General features: G+C 39.2%; 1 protein-coding gene across 10 annotated transcripts in view; it reads left to right on the top strand.

The window, feature by feature from the left end:
* Nucleotides 1-17,756, top strand: part of LOC144098508 (uncharacterized) — a 72,500-nt gene that overhangs the window by 2,703 nt on the left and 52,041 nt on the right. For 4 of the 10 annotated variants that reach the window (XM_077631208.1, XM_077631203.1, XM_077631205.1 and 1 more), the window contains exons 2-23: nt 740-960; nt 2,000-2,103; nt 2,309-2,423; nt 2,662-2,787; nt 3,736-3,837; nt 4,697-4,832; nt 5,953-6,000; nt 7,082-7,123; nt 7,322-7,363; nt 7,582-7,623; nt 7,838-7,879; nt 8,097-8,138; nt 8,628-8,666; nt 8,883-8,924; nt 9,402-9,443; nt 10,757-10,798; nt 12,529-12,567; nt 14,302-14,340; nt 15,428-15,463; nt 15,600-15,635; nt 16,521-16,556; nt 17,379-17,426. In XM_077631208.1, the coding sequence (XP_077487334.1) occupies nt 740-960; nt 2,000-2,103; nt 2,309-2,423; nt 2,662-2,787; nt 3,736-3,837; nt 4,697-4,832; nt 5,953-6,000; nt 7,082-7,123; nt 7,322-7,363; nt 7,582-7,623; nt 7,838-7,879; nt 8,097-8,138; nt 8,628-8,666; nt 8,883-8,924; nt 9,402-9,443; nt 10,757-10,798; nt 12,529-12,567; nt 14,302-14,340; nt 15,428-15,463; nt 15,600-15,635; nt 16,521-16,556; nt 17,379-17,426 (1,461 nt within the window). The remainder of the gene's footprint in view (nt 1-739; nt 961-1,999; nt 2,104-2,308; nt 2,424-2,661; nt 2,788-3,735; nt 3,838-4,696; nt 4,833-5,952; nt 6,001-7,081; nt 7,124-7,321; nt 7,364-7,581; nt 7,624-7,837; nt 7,880-8,096; nt 8,139-8,627; nt 8,667-8,882; nt 8,925-9,401; nt 9,444-10,756; nt 10,799-12,528; nt 12,568-14,301; nt 14,341-15,427; nt 15,464-15,599; nt 15,636-16,520; nt 16,557-17,378; nt 17,427-17,756) is intronic. The other 6 variants (XM_077631201.1, XM_077631200.1, XM_077631202.1 and 3 more) reach the window with 6 other exon arrangements.

The following is a 17,756-nucleotide window of genomic DNA, read 5'->3' as shown; positions in this document are numbered from 1 at the left end:
TGCGCTGTGCATTCGAGACATTTTTTGTGGGGACACGACAAGAGGAAAAACGCTGAGGTTTCTTCGCGGATGCGTAAGGGCGAGGGGACGAAGCATCTACGAACTACAGCGATGTGCTTAGAAACGCTGCGAAAACCAGCCGTCGTGGGGGCTTCCCCGCAGTACTTATATGCGAAGGGGCGGAGCATCTGAAAGTGACAAGATATTATGGCTACTTTTGGCATGGCCGCCGACGGATCAGATGCGTTTGAAGTTCCTTCCGCGCTTAAGACAGCGCGAATGAGGACTTAATTCGGTGAGCTCTAGAAAAGGATCTGTTGAAATTGTCGATCAATGTCTTTGTGGTTTGGATCATACAGTTTCCCTGATAATACTTTTTTCCCCCAGTTTATTAAAAAAAAACAACGTATGAACGAGGTTAAATATTTCATTGGCACTTGCGCATTGGTCGCAGAATAGCATTGTACGAGATTGCGATAAACCAGTTGCGGCTGACGAAGAAGCCACATTACCAGATGCAGTTGCAGGAATCTGTGAGGGGTGTCACCACATGTCTTCGTTTTTACACAGTTTTGTGGCTTATCATAGCCATATTTTCACTAAGAATGACATATTTGCTATCATGTGAAGCTAACCTATCTGTCTAGCTTGACTTGCAGTGGATGTAAGCTTATGTCTGAGGAATTTCTGTGATAACATATTGAAGTTACTAATTAAAGTGATTTGATCTCTCTATCAGGTCCTGCATTTTATGCAGCTTATGATTTTGCCTCAAAGAGTGGAATCTACTTTCTTAGTGAAATAGACCTGACCAGTTTCCACGAACTCAGCGTGGACCATGCCTTCAATGGTTTTCTGACATCAAGCACTCAATGGATTCAGGATACACACCAACACGGTTTGGCCTTCATAAATGTTCCTGCCATGAGTGATGTCCAGAAGTTTGAATTAATAATTCAGGCAAGTTATTGAGGAAGTTGTGCTAATGTACACTGGATTATGTTGTGTTATTTTTAGCATTAGATCCTTGTCACAGCGTGCATGCTTTATTTTCATAAATAGTTGACTGACTCTTCATAGTTGATCATTTCTTATTGCTTAATTATGGCATAAAAGGAAGATGAGGGATCTGCAGTAGCATGTATACTCGTGTAATGAGTGCAGTTGGATAGTGACTTATTTTATTTGTCAAAATATAAATTTTTTCTGGTACATTATCTGGTGTAATGAATGTATCTCCAAAATTGTCAAAAATCTTTTGGGAAATAATGCACACTTATTATGCAATTAACTAATGCCATAATAATAATATAAAAACAAAATCAAGCTAATTAGCAGTTTTCAGCTAATTGGCCAAGTGTCATATAAATAAAAAAATGACAAAATCAAACAGGAGTTTTCCACCTATGTATGTCTGCCTGTTTAAGTTAGCCTAGGCTGAAGGCTTGTAGCTTTTCCTACTAAATGTTTCTTCAAAACCAACTCTTATGTAGTTCACTAAGACCTGTCGCGGTGGCTCTGAGGCTTTGGCATTTTGGTGCTGAATCCAAGGTCATGAGTTTGATCCCAGCTACAGCAGCCGTACCTCGATGAAGGTGGAATACATAAATGCCTGCGTGCTTTGTGACGTTGGTATTTGTTAAAAAATGCCAGGTGGTCTAAAATAATCCCGGAGCCCTTCACTATGGTGTCCTTCGTAGCCTGTGGTGCTTATGAGTCATTAAATCCTGCCTACGAATCCCTTAGTTCACTAAAAGCTGTTGGCATATTTAAGGTGTAAATCTTTAAATCATTTGAGTGGCATTCCACTTCGAGCTCACAGTTGGGTTGCTTTGTGCAGACACCATACTTTAATAAACCTAGAGAACCCCCCCCCCCCCTTAATTTCAGCATTAATAACAGCCCAGAGTGCATGGTGCATAAAATACATTAGCTGAGCTTGTTATCTTGGTTCTCTTAAAATACATTAACTGAGCTTGTTATCTCTGTTTCCTTGCAGAAAAAATGGGAGCACATTTCATCCCAAAACTTGCAGGAGATACTTCTTGTTGGCATTGACTATGGAAGTGAAGCCAGTATGAAACTGGTGAAGTCATTGACTGGGTAAATAAGATTCATAGCCGGTCTTTGTGCTTCTGCATTTCATTAGATTTTCCCAGAAACTAGAGCACATGTTTCAGCTGTATACTGTAACTGCTATACCAGAGTGGTGGATCGCTGAGATGTGGTGGCATTTCATTTCAAATAACTTCTAGTTGTCACTTGCTGTCTTGACTTGAAATTGAAGACAGTGCTGCTTATGTTTCAGAAAATGTACACTGATGCTGTTGATTACACATCAGAGAAAAAGTAGCTGTTGCCATCCACCATGTGAGTTGGGCTACCCTTCAAAGCCCCTAACTGACGAAGATACTGCAATCATGGTATGTATATACATTGCAGCTTTTACTTAATCAGGACAGTAATGCAGTAATATTGCATCACATTGCACACCTAGCAGGGTTTGTGTTAGGGTGCTGCGCCTTGTTGAAGCAGTTTATGAGAACGTTGCAGAACATTCTGGTCTCAGGTAAACTGTTCGATGGGAAAATGCGAAGATGACAAAAGCACACTCATTTTTCTTCACTCTACACTGTCTTAATCTGTTTTCTTCCATTTCAGCAAAGAACTGAGGCTGACTCCGCTTCTGTAACTACACCATGTATCTCATTCAACCTGGCTGTGAGAGAGTTTCATGGTGCGAACAAGACTTCCTGCAGTCGGGAGAAATGGACAAGCTATAGTGAGGTGATGTCTGCTTTACATATTGAGGAAAAGTGGATTAAAAAATTAGTGGCTTCTTTCAGCAGTGCCTGACCAAAAACACAGCGCTGCAACAAGAGACGGAGAAGCAACGACAAGCGCTTGCCCTTCCTTCTTTGTCCCTCGTCGCAGTGCTGTGTTTGTAGTCAAACAATGCTCCAACTAGCTGAACTCGCATACTGCAGGTAGAGCTTTCCCTCTTTATACTTAGTCGCAAAGTAGTATCAGTTAGCCTTTTGTATCATTGTTTAATATAGTAGCGGCCATCCACTGAAGTATTCATTTTTTTCTTATGACATTGCTGGGCATATTATTATAGCATTACACTGCTACATTTAGTGCAGAAAGTGGTAATATCCTGTCTTAGTTGCTTTTTTGCTGTAATGGAGCAACTAGGTCCAATGACTTGTCTGGGTTCTTCCACATGGTCTGTGAAAACACTTAACTTGGCCTGTGTTCTTGTCACGGACTTCACTTGTTGCTTTGGTTTCCCATGCTTGTGGGCTGACTTGCATGCATTCGCAAAGATAATTGCGCTGGTTGCTGGTGAGGCAACTGTGGACGGCCAGTTGATGCAGCAACACAAACAGGTCTTGCGTAATGAGGTGGTGACCAAGGGGAGGAAACACATAAAGAAGACAAGAAGTGCTACACTATGTGTCCGGCTCTTGTCTTGTCATTCAGCAAGTTGGTTTCATTCCTTAATGCACTTAATTTATAATTATTTTGTTATTTATTACTTTAAACTATTTGTATATTAAGAAAAATATAATTATTGCTTATAATAAAATATAAACAATATAAATAAATAATCACAACTACTACAAAGTCGTAATTATCCCTTCAAATTTATTTTGCTTTATTATTCGCTTTGCTTTAGTTGTCATGTGAAACCATGCTGATGTCCTTGATGCTTCATTCTGACCGGGACAGGTTTGTGACTTGGCTCCAGTGTCTGGGGCAGACAGATTTGGCGAGTACTCTGCAGATGGCATTGTGTTCAGGTTTGAGACCACACGATCTATTAAGGAGCAGGTATGTATTCTCTTCAATAGTTTCTCTGATCGATGAAGGCTGCTTGCTTGATTTAACTTCATAGGTAAAGGGAAGGCCAGTCTGGTATTGTGTTCGGCATGATTGACTATAGGTTTGAGCAAAGCTAGTCATTGTTATAAAAAAATTAGAGGGGATACTTAAGCTCCGCCTTAAGGGCATGACGTGATAGCTTTAGTGGGTTCATGCCCATATTTGCAGAGCTGGTCATTCTCTACTTAACATTCATACATCCCTGCGGGTCCTCGTACTGCTCTTGGCGCAGTGCTGCAGTGGTTAAGCAATGTGCCACTGCCCTGTGATAGCAGGTGCTGCCATCGATGAAGCTTGTGTGACCCGGGTTTGCTCTTTGCAGGCAACCTCTTGTGACCAATCATTAATTTAACTGCCACGGTGCACAATTTGTTCACAATCCGACTTCACAAGGTTACGTGACATAGGTGCCCGACCTGCCCCCTACATTGCTTTCTGAGGGGATTATTCATGTTTTTTTTTCTCAAGGTTAACCGCGCCGGATTTTCTGCAGCAGGAGCTCCTTAACATTATTGTGTTAAAATGCTGTAGGACACCATATAACGTCAACGCTGAAAACTTTCAGAATTCAATAAAGTTACAAATCTTTCTAGCCAGAGATGTAGCCTTTGCAAGAAAAGTTATTTTAAATGTTTTTGTGGTTGTTCTTAATACTTATTGTGTAATTGATTGTAAGTATCCTGTGTAATATGTCAGGTTAATTGGCAAGGCAATGTGTAATGCAAAAATGCAGACCTATCAGAATACGACAGGTGGAGCAGGACACTTGCATGCAAGCATACCACTTGGATGCCCCCCTAATGTGCAGATCTCAAAGGTGTCACACGAGTTGAAGACTGTGTGTGCTGCTGCCTTTAGCCTCGACTTGGACGACACCAGCTCCTCCTGTGCCTCGGGAGGGGGCCCTTTTCCTAGGTTGTGGGACATTCAGAACGAGATTGGCGGTAAGTTGTGAATCTAATGATGCATTACAAAGGAAGAAAATTCAGTGTTTGAAGCAGTTTGAAGTGAACCCAGGCACATCAGCACAAGGCAAAAAGCAGAATCAGGGCATGTCCTGTCTTGCTTCTAGGGTTTGTCCTGTGTGGTTGCACCTAGGTTTTATTGTACATAATGCACTATATTCCCCAGGTCCAGAGTTCTTAGTTTGACATTTACCAACGTACCAGCAATGCAACACGTACCAACGCTGCAAGTGGCAAAGAGCTAGGTGCTTCATTGCCAGTGACTTTGCTAGATGCAGCCTTGATGACTGCCAGGCTGAAGAAGAGTGACGAGCACGCGCACCACTGCCCGCAGTCCAGGCGTGCTTTGACAAAGCACCGAAAGGGCATAACTTCAAAGCTAGTATCTATGACTGCATCGCTGTGAAGAATGTGCTCTCTGCAGGCGTGCTTTGGCAGTGCACAAGCCATACCATAGAATGGTTTTTGAGCTGGGAGTACTGGGGCTGGGCAGCTTTGCATGCCAAGCATCAGCATCACTCTGTAGTGCCACCTTGTGGCTTCGAGAGCCATCAGTTTACCGGTGTGCAGCAAAATTGGGATTGGACATTCACGCTTAGCACCCTAGATCTTTGGATTAGCCAGGCTGGTACAGGCAGCTGCTTTGATTTATCTAGTAAAATTTACATAAGAAATTACAGGGCCACACAAATTCCCTGAAATGCCTAGAATTTCAAATGAACTGAGTTCAAATTATCGAGGTTTTTAGTTTGCATGAAAACAGTCGTCACAGGTAAAACATGTTGTGCTGGCTTGTTTGTTTGGTTGTTTTATATCACTAGTGATTGCTTTGTTCTCATTACCTTTTGAACAGCTGGTTTCACTTCGTCTCTATTTTTTGCAGCAAAAAAACCTTGCGGATTGTCTTTGCTACTGAAAGTTTGTTAATAATGGAAATTAGCTTTCTTGTTTTTTATTTGTGATAGTATTTTATGGGGATTGTTAGTTTTAGTGGTTTGTTTTCCTGACATTTTTTGTTACTTAAGGCAGTGCTGATAGTGCATAACTTTTGAAATGGCACAATTTCATGCCGAGATGCATTGGGTTTTTTACTTTGTAGTCGAAAGACCCACTGACTTCAGTACTGAACATCCTACTGAGCCAACGGGTATGTTTTACTGTTTTCTTGACTTATTTGCTGATTACCGCTTTTATCACCTATTCTTTTATGAGCTAAGAGGAGACGTACTATGCCTTCTGTGGTGTTGTGCTTTGACAATACATGGCTAATACCACAGCAAAGACTGCATGTGTGGCGAGGTAGGTACATACATGGAATCAGAACTCTAATCTAAGCTGCATGCAGCATTTTGTGTTTCAAAATTTTTTATTGTGGCTTGGATGATTTTCATGCATATTCAAGGAAAAAGAAGTACTAAAGCTAACTGAAGTTTCAGTGCAAATAGACACATAGATGCTATATAGCCATCTATATATCTATGTGCTGTAAACCCTTAATACTTTGAACTCTCCTACCTTGGAATATCAACTTTGTAGAGAGTTTATATTGCATGAGCAGTAATTATCATGTGCTTGTGGCCAAAATTTGGTCTATGAAAACTGGGCAAAGTAAAGGGCCGTCAGTTATGGTTTGCACGGTTTACGGATCATACCATAAATGATGCTGCAACTAACGAGAATGCATGTGCTAGCATGCTGCAATGCCTGCCTCTCAATACTGCTCTGTGCTTGTTGTGAGGCGTGGACAGAGTTTGTTTGCGTGGGTAACAGAGGTGCAACTACTTGATTCCTAAAATAAGTTTAGGATGCCTTAAATAATTCTTTAATCAATAGCATAGTATTTGCAAAATTTGGATGTGAAAATATTTTCATTTTCTCTATTTAAATTGAATTTCCTGATAATATTAATCGGCTTTAGGCGGCTATTTATTTAATAATTATGGTGGCAGGAAAAGCGTTATTTTTTCTCCAGAATCTAAAACAGAGTGTCAGACCAGAAAGGAAACTACTCTAGGTAAGGCGCAAGTGTTTGATTCCTAAAATAGGCGTAGGGTACCTCAAAATGAATTCTCTGATCAGCAGCAAAGCATCTGCAAAACGTGGGTGGGAAGATATTTTCATTTGCTGGTGCATGCCATCTAAAATAAATTTATTGATAGTGAATAATACAATTCTTTATGCTGCTACGTAGAGTTGTGGTGACAGGAAATGCATTACTTTTTCTCCAGAATCGACAACAGAGTATCAGACAAGAGAGGAAACTACTCTGGGTAAGATGCAATTGCTTGATTCCTAAAATAAGCATAGCGTACCTCAAAATGAATTCTCTCATCACCAGCAAAGCATCTACAAAACTTGGGTCAAAAGATATTTTCATATGCTGCTGTGTGCAACAATCTAAAATGAATTTATTGATGTTGAATAATACTCTTCTTTAGGCTGCTGAAATGCATTATTTTTTTTTTCAGGATCTACAACAGAGCATCACACAAGAGAGGAAACTACTCTGGGTAAGGCGCAAGTGCTTGTGCTTGATTCTTAAAATAAGCCTAGGGTACCACAAAATTAGTTCTCTGATCACCAGCAAAGGATCAGCATAACATGGGTGGATAGATATTTTCATTTGCTGCTGCGTGCCATCTAAAATAAATTTATTGACTGTGAATAATACTCTTCTTTAGGCTGCTGCTTAGTTGTGGTGACAGGAAATGCATTATTTTTACTCCAGTATCTACAACAGAGCATCACACAAGAGAGGAAACTACTCTGGGTAAGGCACAAATGCTTAATTCCTACAATAAGCCTATGGTACCTCAGAACGAATTCCCTAATCACCAGCAAAGAATCTGCAAAACGTGGGTGGGAAGGTATTTTCATTTGCTGCTGCATGCCATCTAAAATAAATTTATTTACAGTGAATAATACAATTCTTTATGCTGCTACGTAGAGTTGTGGTGACAGGAAATGCATTACTTTTTCTCCAGAATCTACAACAGAGTATCAGACAAGAGAGGAAACTACTCTGGGTAAGATGCAAGCACTTGATTCTTAAAATAAGCATAGGGTACCTCAATATGAATTCTCTGACCACTAGTAAACCAGCTGCAAAATGTGGATGGAAAGATATTTTCATTTGCTGCTTTGTGCAATCTAAAATGAATTTATTGATGTTGAATAATACTCTTCTTTAGGCTGCAATTTACTTATAATTGGGAAGACAGGAAATGTTTTATTTTTCTTTAGGATCTACAACAGAGCATCACACAAGAGAGGAAACTACTCTGGGTAAGGCGCAAGTGCTTGTGCTTGATTCTTAAAATAAGCTTAGGGGGCCTGAGTATAATTCAATACCCTGCATAGTCTTTGCAAAATTTGGGTGGCAAGATATGCTCATTTTCTCTTGTGTGCCATTTAAAATGGACTTACTGATAGTGAATAATATCCTGCTTTAGGACACAATTTTATTAAGAACTGGGGAATTCAGGCATCAGGAAATGCATTGTTTTTTATCTGGGATCTACAACACAATATCAGACAAGAGAGGAAACTGCTCCAAGTAAGGTACAAGTACTCTGTTCCTAAAATGAACCTGGGATACCTCAAATTGAATTCTGTAGTCATCAATGTGGTATCTGCGAAATTCAGGCAGCAAAATATTTTCATTTTCTTATCATGTTCTGTCTAAAATGAAATTTCTGATGGTGAATAATAATCTGCTTTAGACCGCTATTTACCATAAGTTGTGGCAACAGAAAACTGATTATTTTTTTCCAGGATCTACAACACAGTATCAAACAGAGAAAACTAATCCAAGTAAGGCTTAAGAACTTGATTCCTAAAGTAAGCCTCAAATACCTCACAATAAATTTTTTAATCAACCTAATATTTGCAAAATTTGTGTGGCAAGATAATTTCATTTTCTCCTGTGTGCCATCTAAAATGAATTTATTGATGGTGAATAATACTCTGCTTTACGCTGCTATATACTTATGAGTTGTGGTGACAGGAAATGCTTTATTTTTTCTCCAGGATCTACAACACAGTATCAGACAAGAGAGGAAACTACTCTAGGTAAGTACTTAATCCTTAAATTAAGCATAGGATACTTAAAAATAATTCTTCAATAATCTGCATAGTCTTTGCAAAATTTGGGTGGCACAATATGACCATTTTCTCTTATGTGCTGTCTAGAACGAATTTACTGATAGTGAATAATAATCTGCTCTAGGCCACTATTTGATTAGAGATTGGGGCATCAGGAAGTGCATTATTTTTTCTCCAGAATCTACAACAGAGTGTAAAACAACAGAGGAAACTGCTGCAATCAAGACACAAGTACTTGCTGCCTAAAATAAGCCTAGGATACCTCAAAATGAGTTGCTTAATCATCAACATAGTATTTGCTGATTTCAGGTAGCAAGATATTTTCATTTCCTCCTTTGTTGTGTGCCTTCTAAAATGAATTTAGTGATAGTGAATAATAATCTACTTTAGGCCACTATTTACTTATGAGTAGTGGTGACAGGAAATGCATGATTTTTTCTCCAGAATCTTCAACTGAGTATCCAACAAGAAAGGAAACTACTGCAGGTATGCTGCAAGTACTTTATTACTAAAATTAGCCTCAGATACCTTTAATTGAATCCCTTAATCAACAGAATATTTGCAAAATTTGTGTGGCAAATCTGCTTTAGGCTGCCTTTCATTTAAGACTGGAAATGCATTATATTTTCTCCAGAATCTTCAACAGAGCATCAGACTGCAGATGTAGCTACTCCAGCTAAGGCACATATACTTGATAATGTAACACTCTGCTTTGATATGCTGCATATATTTGAAAAATCTGGGAATGAGGCGTTTTTAATTTTCTTCTCCAGTATCTTCACCTGAATACCAAACAAGTGAGACTACTACTACTACAGGGAGAAAATTGTTTAACCCTAAAGAAATAAATGATAATGGAGAACTTTATCATAGTGAGAGATGCCAGCCAGGATGTATACTGGTTTACCATGTACCAGCTGCGCACATGCAGTGGCTTGCCTGGCTGCACCCCTACCGCTGCACCTACACATCCAGCAGTCCACTAAACTTGTATATGTCTACTTTATACATTGGAAAGCTAAAAATCTCTGATGCATAATAGTCTGCTTAAATTTGTTACATTATTGAGAAAGGTGATGACAGAACATATTTTTTCTCTAAAACGTGAGTCTTCAATCGTTCTAGCCTCAGGAAAGCCCCAACAACTGCAACCAGCCTGACATGCATGCAGAAGGAAGCCCAAGAAATGCCAATATTAAATTAATGATAACTGGCTGTACAGTGAAATGGTCTGCAGTAAACAGTTACACAACTGTTAGTCCCCAAAAAGAATGGCAAAGGAAAAGTGAGGGCTAATGCATGCATGGATTTAGGTGTTCGGCGAACCCGAGAAAGCATTTCGAGAAACCCCGTTGTTCCATGGAACCTAGTTTTAAAACACCTGGTCAGAATCTTCAATGGAGCATCAGACAACCTATACAAGTAGAATGCAGGTGAAGCACAGTTACTCAATTCCTGTGCCCTTCCTAAAAAGAGTTCATTGATTTAGATAATACTCTGCTTTAAGCAGCTATTTATATAAGAAGTGGGATAACAGAGAACAAATTTTTTTACAAAATAATCACCAGAGGATTATGCAAGCAAAACAAATAGTGTAGGTAAGGCACTAATTCTTGATTCCTGCAGGCTGCCTAAATGTTATAATGCATAGTACTCTGCTTTAATCGGCTACATATCTGAAAAAATTTTTTGACATGACATTCTTAATTTTTTTGCACAGAATCTTCACCAAAGCATCAGAGAAGCGCTGCATATCTGAAAAATTTTTTTGACAAGACATTCTTAATTTTTTTGTATAGAATCTTCACCAGAGAATCAGACAAGCGAGACAGCCACTACAGGTAAAGTGCATCTGCTTCATTCTTTTCTTTCTTGTTGCAGACTTTAATGTATTACCTGCCTTCAAGAAATTCGGATATTTATATCCTTAAGCCCCCTCTTGCATGCTGTTTGTAGCTGTTGCTCTATTTTCCAATTGTTGATTGAGTTCTTTCTTAATCTTTTTATTAGGTGTTTTTTACGTCCTATTCTCTCTTCTTTTTACCACTTACCGTGCAATGTTCCCCTATCCCCCATTGCTGCCCCATTCCACTTGCGTCCTTTGTTAACCTTCGTGCCAAGTATTCGAAACTGCTCTGGCTATTTCACCCACCTCCTGGCCTCATGCTTAGGTGGTGACCTAAGCTTTACATTAGTTTGAATACTTCTAGGTATATATATATTCCTTTTCCAGTTCCATGGTTTCCTATGGTTTTCCATGGTTCAAGTTTACAAAGCCACCTCTTTCTTGTTCAGAATTCATTCAAAATGCACTTGATTCATTTTGACTGCAGGCGACGTGCTGCAGGTGGCATTGTATGTGGATGCTTTGGAGTTTGTGCTGGGCTGGTTGAAATAAGGACTTTATATTTTGCAATGTGTGAAGCAAACATCTCTTGTTATGAGTGCCTGTGTAGAATCGGTTTTGTACCTGTTACCTCAGAGTGCTTTTTTTCTCTTAGCTTTATCTCGCGCCAACTTGTCCAGCACACAGCGCTACAAAACTCAAGAACGCTAACGCAGCATGCACTGTGTGAATATGCTGGCCAGTTGAGCACTCCTAGCCATTGTGTTACTAGCGGCACGGTCAACACAATGCCCAATCTTCTAGAGCACAGTAGCCATGCTACCATCGAAGCAAGGAGCGGCAGATGTCCAATGAAAGCCGTGTGAGGTGTCACATGATTCCGTTGAAATGCAGTGAAACATTTGCCTTGTGACTGATTTTTTTTCATTCTTGTCTTGGAGTTAACGGTCTCAGCATGAGTGAAATGGGCATTTAAAAAAAACTTACTGGTCATTTAATAGCATTTCAAACTGGGCTAGAAAATCGCAATGCTGAAAGACGATAATAAAAACTGATTGCTGAACACAACGAAATAAACACTGCTGACAAAAGATACAAAATAGAATGAAATAGGATTTCTTTGCACGTATTGAAGGCTGTGTTGTTGTTCCTTGAGGGAAAAGAGGTTTAGAACCCCAGCCTTAGAGCATCGCGTGCTATTGCCTCTAGTTTCCATAATGACCGAGCCACAGAAATTGCCACGCCTATCCAAGCCAATTTCTCTGCACATTGAATCCAGAATGGTGCATTCCTCGGTGGCGAAAAGTCAGCTTGACTGTAGCAGCGATGCCCACTTGTGACTCATTTAGTCAGAAAAATTTAACTTTCAGGTGGTACATGTTTGAAATATCTGTGCCCCAACAACATCTAAAATATTATACAACTCCTAATTGTCTGAAAATCAAAGAATCAGTGTGCCACTGCATACTTCTATTTGCTGTTCTTGATTTCAAAGGTGTGCTTATATGTGTCAGTGGATAATTTCTTGATGTAGAACTTGGTTTTTCCAAATTAAATCCACTTTTTCTTTATTGAGAAATATATTGTACTAGCCTTGAAAAGATAAAGGACGGCTGCTTATAGTATGTCCTGCTCTATTCTTGGTGTGTTTTACTGCTGTAACATCCAGAATATTTGCAGGATGTTACTTCTGCATGCACACGTCATTTTTCTTTTGTTTTCCAGAGTCTCCGTGGTGGACTGACATGTCACCAACACCTAGCAGTAGGTTGCAGTTCACCATATGCAACACACAATTCATTTGGGCTTGATATCACTTCAGGCTTTCATTATAGTATCTAGGAAGGGCAGTTCTATTTCATTCTAATGCATTTGCATGTGTATGGCCATTTTAACAGGACCAGACCTCCTGGCAACTTTCTGCATTTTTGTGGGCCCGTTCATTGGCTAAAGATAAATGCAGAAAAGCTACAGTTGGAAATAAATAAGAAAAAGTCAGCTGTAGTGTTCTATCTGATCCCATGTTTTTTCTGGAGAAAAGTAGGAGGTATAATGCAAGCATTTAATGTAGCATAACTGACACTGGGGGTTACATGAACAAAGCATTTGTTCTCAAATGCTTTATGCCTTAACACCATAACTGTTTTTACTTCTGGTCAGACCTCTTTGTGAGATATAAAATAATTTGTATGTACTTCTTGCTAAAGAAATTATAGAAAGCTTTGCTATTTCTAGTTTAGGCAATCTGTGCCTTGAATTTTTTTTGCTTGTGTAATAATGTTTTGTGACAAATGTAAAGTGAGGCAGTTTTTTTTTTTACCTCATTTATTTTCTGGACCATAGACACTCCCAGGCTGCCTCTGTAAATAACTTTAAAGTTGTCTAAGTGACCACCATTTAGAAATGTCATTGCTATCAAGAACTTTATTAAGTGTTGTTGTGATGTGCATCAAACAAGCACGAAGCAAAAATAATATTCATTCCTACCATTTTCATTTCCACAGTACAAAACGAAAATATCCTTTTAATTCACATCTCTGTATCAAATGGATGGAAAAAAATTGATGCCAATGAAAGTGATGTCAAATGTCATAAAAGATAGCAGATGTTCTTTACCTTTCATGAATGGAGCAATACAGCTAATGCACTGCATGTATAGTAATGTGTCATCAACATTTTGAAGCGATGGTCTTAAATGATTGAATATTTGAGTTGATATTCAGAATAAATTTTTCAAAAAGCGAGTTCTGTTCTGACGATTGAAAAAAAAAAAAATCCCATTGACTGTCAAGCAGATATATTTGTGTTACATGTACAAGTAGTTTGTCGGACACATTTACTGATTATGAGCTCCATGCCCATTTCTTTTTTTCTGGTGAATGCATTTTGTCATAGATTTTTGAAGTTCATTTACCTGAGTGAGTAGATCTTGACATAGTGGTACTACTTCCAGATATTGTCTTAGCTGATAGTGTCATTTACACAGTGAAATGAAATTGTGTGCCTTTTGTTTAAAGTTTAGTGTCTTGTTGCACTGCCAGCACTAATATTCATTACAATTGCAGCACAACGTTCATGCTGATCTTCCTATGGTACTTATGCAGTTTTGAAGGAGCTTTCTTGCTGAAAAAAGTGCATTATTCAGGAAAAAGCTTTTACACTTTTGGCTTGCATTCAGCTTTGCTTGAAATTCTGTTGCTCATTGTTTCTCTAAGTACCAGTGAGTAAGTTGATCATAGTATAAGCAACACGAAATTAGAAAACATCAGTTCTATCAAAAGAAGATGTTAAAAAAGGTTCGTTTCTGTAGTGCCATGAGCCATTAATTGAGGAATTGCGCCGTAAACACAAGATGCTAACAGCGTGAGCCCAGGCACAAGTAGAGTTTTGAAATAGTGACATCTGGCTGTTGGTTGTATGTGTTGAGAACCGAGCGATCTTTTTTTTAACTACATTTAAAAAATTTTAAGAGGAAGGCATCTTTCCTTTCTACCTCAGATTATTCTACAGGCTCAACACAATCTCCTTGGTGGAATGGTAAGGCCTTTGTTCAGTCTTCTGTTTTCCAAATTAAAGACATTCTGAGAATGTGCGTATTCCACATACGGTACTCGCATGTGGCTGAAAAATGGTTTCACGACATCATCTGCCAAGGCTATCACATCAGTGGCTAGCTATAAAGCTTTTTACAAGAGCCGTGCAGTATCAATTTCTTTTCATCAGGGCTCATATCACAACTTCAGTGCTTACACAGCTATGCGGTTCTTTACCTTTTCAATGTTGAGTGAATTGGCTGAAATGATGCATTAAAGAAGTAATCACTCGGTTCACATTTAACAAGCCAACAAAAGCAGTCTGATAAAATAGCTATTCTAGTCCCAGGTTGTTGCAGTTAACAGGTTCCACTTAAAACAGTGTATTGGTAATACTCCTCATTTAAGCCATATATCTAACGTAACTGCTGATTTTCAACTTTAGAGAGTAATGGCAAGACACTTCCATTGATTGCAATCCACACCAATCACTGAGCAAAGCAACTGCACAGCGACCAACGCACCAGGACCACATCCACATGTCAAGCCCTCTGCCAAGACTGCACTGTTATTTCCAAAAACAGATGTAAACTGACTCGCGAAATTATTGAAGTTAAAATGATAGATCGTTTAGGTGGCTCTCGTGTATCGAAGCCATCGATCGCCCTTATCCTTAAGGAACTTTGATACCTATGTCAGCACTGCTTGTCATGCATGCATGATGTTGGCCATGTTCTACGTATATATTCCTGGAGTGAGGATCAAATTAAACTGCTGTAAGTCAGCACTAGTGTCAGCACTAGTGTCAGCACTAGTGTCAGCATTGTTTCTCTCCTAGTGGCCTCATCCTGTGTGCGCTGTTCAATCCTGCCAGACAGGAGCAGCCACCTGTCCTGTGGGCTAACTATTTGGCAGAGTGGCACAGTTAGATGCTCTAGCCCTGTAACTGTCTCTTGTTCGCCAAGAAATGTTGCTGAGTATAGTTAGTTTGGTTTTTGTGCACTATGTCTATTGCCAAAAATTACGCGCTATATATGTAGTGCTATATGTGATGCTTGTTGTGGTAATGGCTACCACACTGCTCTGCACAGGAACCAGTGATTCTGGCACGACTGGGGTGCATAATGGTAAGGATTCAGAAATATTAAAATGCAGAGGCTTTAGCTTAATGATAGCTGACTGTGTAATCATAGCTAATTAGCTGTAGATAGCACCAGCAGTGCTGTGTGTGATGCTTCTTACCTGTCATTCTGCTGTATACAGACACCAGTGAACCTATGGAGACTTGGACGCATACTGGTAAGGATTCAAAGATACTTCCTGTGTGGGGCTTTAGTTTAGCCATAGTTAAATGTGCTAATGTAGCTGATTAGTGGTAGATAGCAACAGCCTTTGCGCATAGTTTAAAACAGGAAAGACAGAAAATAAACTTTATTTAGGCAAAGTTAAAAACCTTAAGTAATCGGGCAAAGAAAACCGTTGTTTTCACCTTTAAAGACCTGTTGGGATTTAGGTATGCTGTATAGCTCCACTGTATGGCTGAGATGCATCCCCCTTTGCCTGAAAATTTTTAGCAAAGACTGTACATCTTGAATTCTTTTCCCTGTACACTAAAGCTGAATGCATCATGCACCTGTCTAATGATTGGTAATTTAAGCTTGTCTTTGGCATAATCTGATAAAGCAATTAATTGTCACCTTGTTGTTTGAGGCTAATGTTGTCAGAAGTATGATTTTACATGAATCACTGTACAAGCTTAGATGAAAGTTGTGGTTCACTGAAAAAATGATCTCATTAGATTCAAGACAAAAAAAAAAAAACTAACACGGGAACTAACTAACAGGAACAACAAATGGGCTTAGGTAGGGCATGTAATTTGAAGGAAAGATAACTAATGATCATTAAGGGTAACGCACTTAATTCTAAGAGAAGGCAAGTGCAGCAGGGGGCGGCAGAAAGTTAGGTGGGCGGATGAGATTATGAAGTTTGCAGGGATAAGGTGGCCGCAGCTGACACAGGACAGGGTGAACTGGAGAATGTACAGGGTTGATTGGGAGAGGCCTTTGTCCTGCAGTGGGCATAGTCAGGCTGATGGCGATGGATATAAAGAAATGCAAAAGAGTGGGAAACGACAATAATGTAACAGTTTTGAAATCTTTTCTTCTTTTTCCTTGCCTTGCATAGAAGTTTCTGAATCAACTGGGACACAGACACATACTGGTAAGAATCAACAAATGTTTTTCACTATCATCTACAATTATATTCAGGGGCTTTTGTATGTATAATCTGCTGTATTCATTTTAGTTTGGAGAGGGCACACCTATATGACAGGTGCAGTTGAAATGACTGGTAATTATTTCGTGTGCTGACTTGTGTTTAAAGCTGGGAAGAAAAATTTTTGAACTTTATTAAACATAGTATATCACTTCTACTGCATGCTCTTTTCATGTGTTGTTTTCGTGAGTTATTTTTTCTGTGCATTAGTGTTTTTGTCTGTGGTCAGCACTTCAGCCTCATTCATTCGACCAACCTGCCAGACACTTAATTGTTTACTATAGCAATGGTTAGCAAATTTGCTCTCTGTAACATGAGCTTTCATGCAGCTTTTTTCTTCATAACTGTTACAATAAATCTGTTCTTTATAGTGCTTAGCTTTGGAATGCTGGCTGCAGTAATGCAAATTAAGAAAGCATGCTCCTTGCCTTACTGTGTTGCAGGAGTGCATACACAGTAAAAAAAAAAAGGAAACAATTAATTGCATGCTTTTCTTAAAAACATATTCAAAGTAGTTTCTCCATTGTTACTGCATGTCTCCTCAAACCCCGATTATAATGATCAGTAAAATTGCAATACTGTATTGGTCTCAATTTTTTTTTTTTTTAGAACTGGACAGTTCCTCATTACAGCCATCTCAATTTACCCCTGGTAGTGTGTCTCAGCATTTTCATAGCGAATGCAACTGTCCAAGCATAGAATGGGTTCTGCATGCATTTTTGTTTCTTTTTGCTCTGTTCTTTGAGCGTTCTTTATACTCTTTTTCAGCTGCAACAGTGTCAACGTCAAAGGGTCCACTGGTTCGCGATGCTGTTCGTGAGTGCAGCTTTGGTTCTTACATGTTACATTGCACTTGTTGAATCAGTCTAAACTGCATGAGCCACTGCGGTTCACATGTTGAAATAAGGAAGTTTTTGTGTAGGTCCAACCCGTGCTTTCATTTTCATTTTCATATACATGGAAAATTCAGAATAGTGTAATTCTGTTTCCTCGGGGGCACAGAACCCCAACTTGTCTAACGTAAGCTATCTTGGGTTAAGCCTTCCAGCTTGTCTCACAGCTTTGTAAACTGCGATTTTGGCTCTCTCTAACCTAAACACGCACCTAGGAGAGATTGCGGCAACAAGCGGCAAATAATTTATAATT

The sequence above is a fragment of the Amblyomma americanum genome, chromosome 7, assembly GCF_052857255.1.
Source record: "Amblyomma americanum isolate KBUSLIRL-KWMA chromosome 7, ASM5285725v1, whole genome shotgun sequence".
NCBI lineage: Eukaryota > Metazoa > Arthropoda > Arachnida > Ixodida > Ixodidae > Amblyomma > Amblyomma americanum.
Note: the sequence above shows the minus strand (reverse complement) of the source record. Positions and strands in the feature narration are given on the sequence as shown.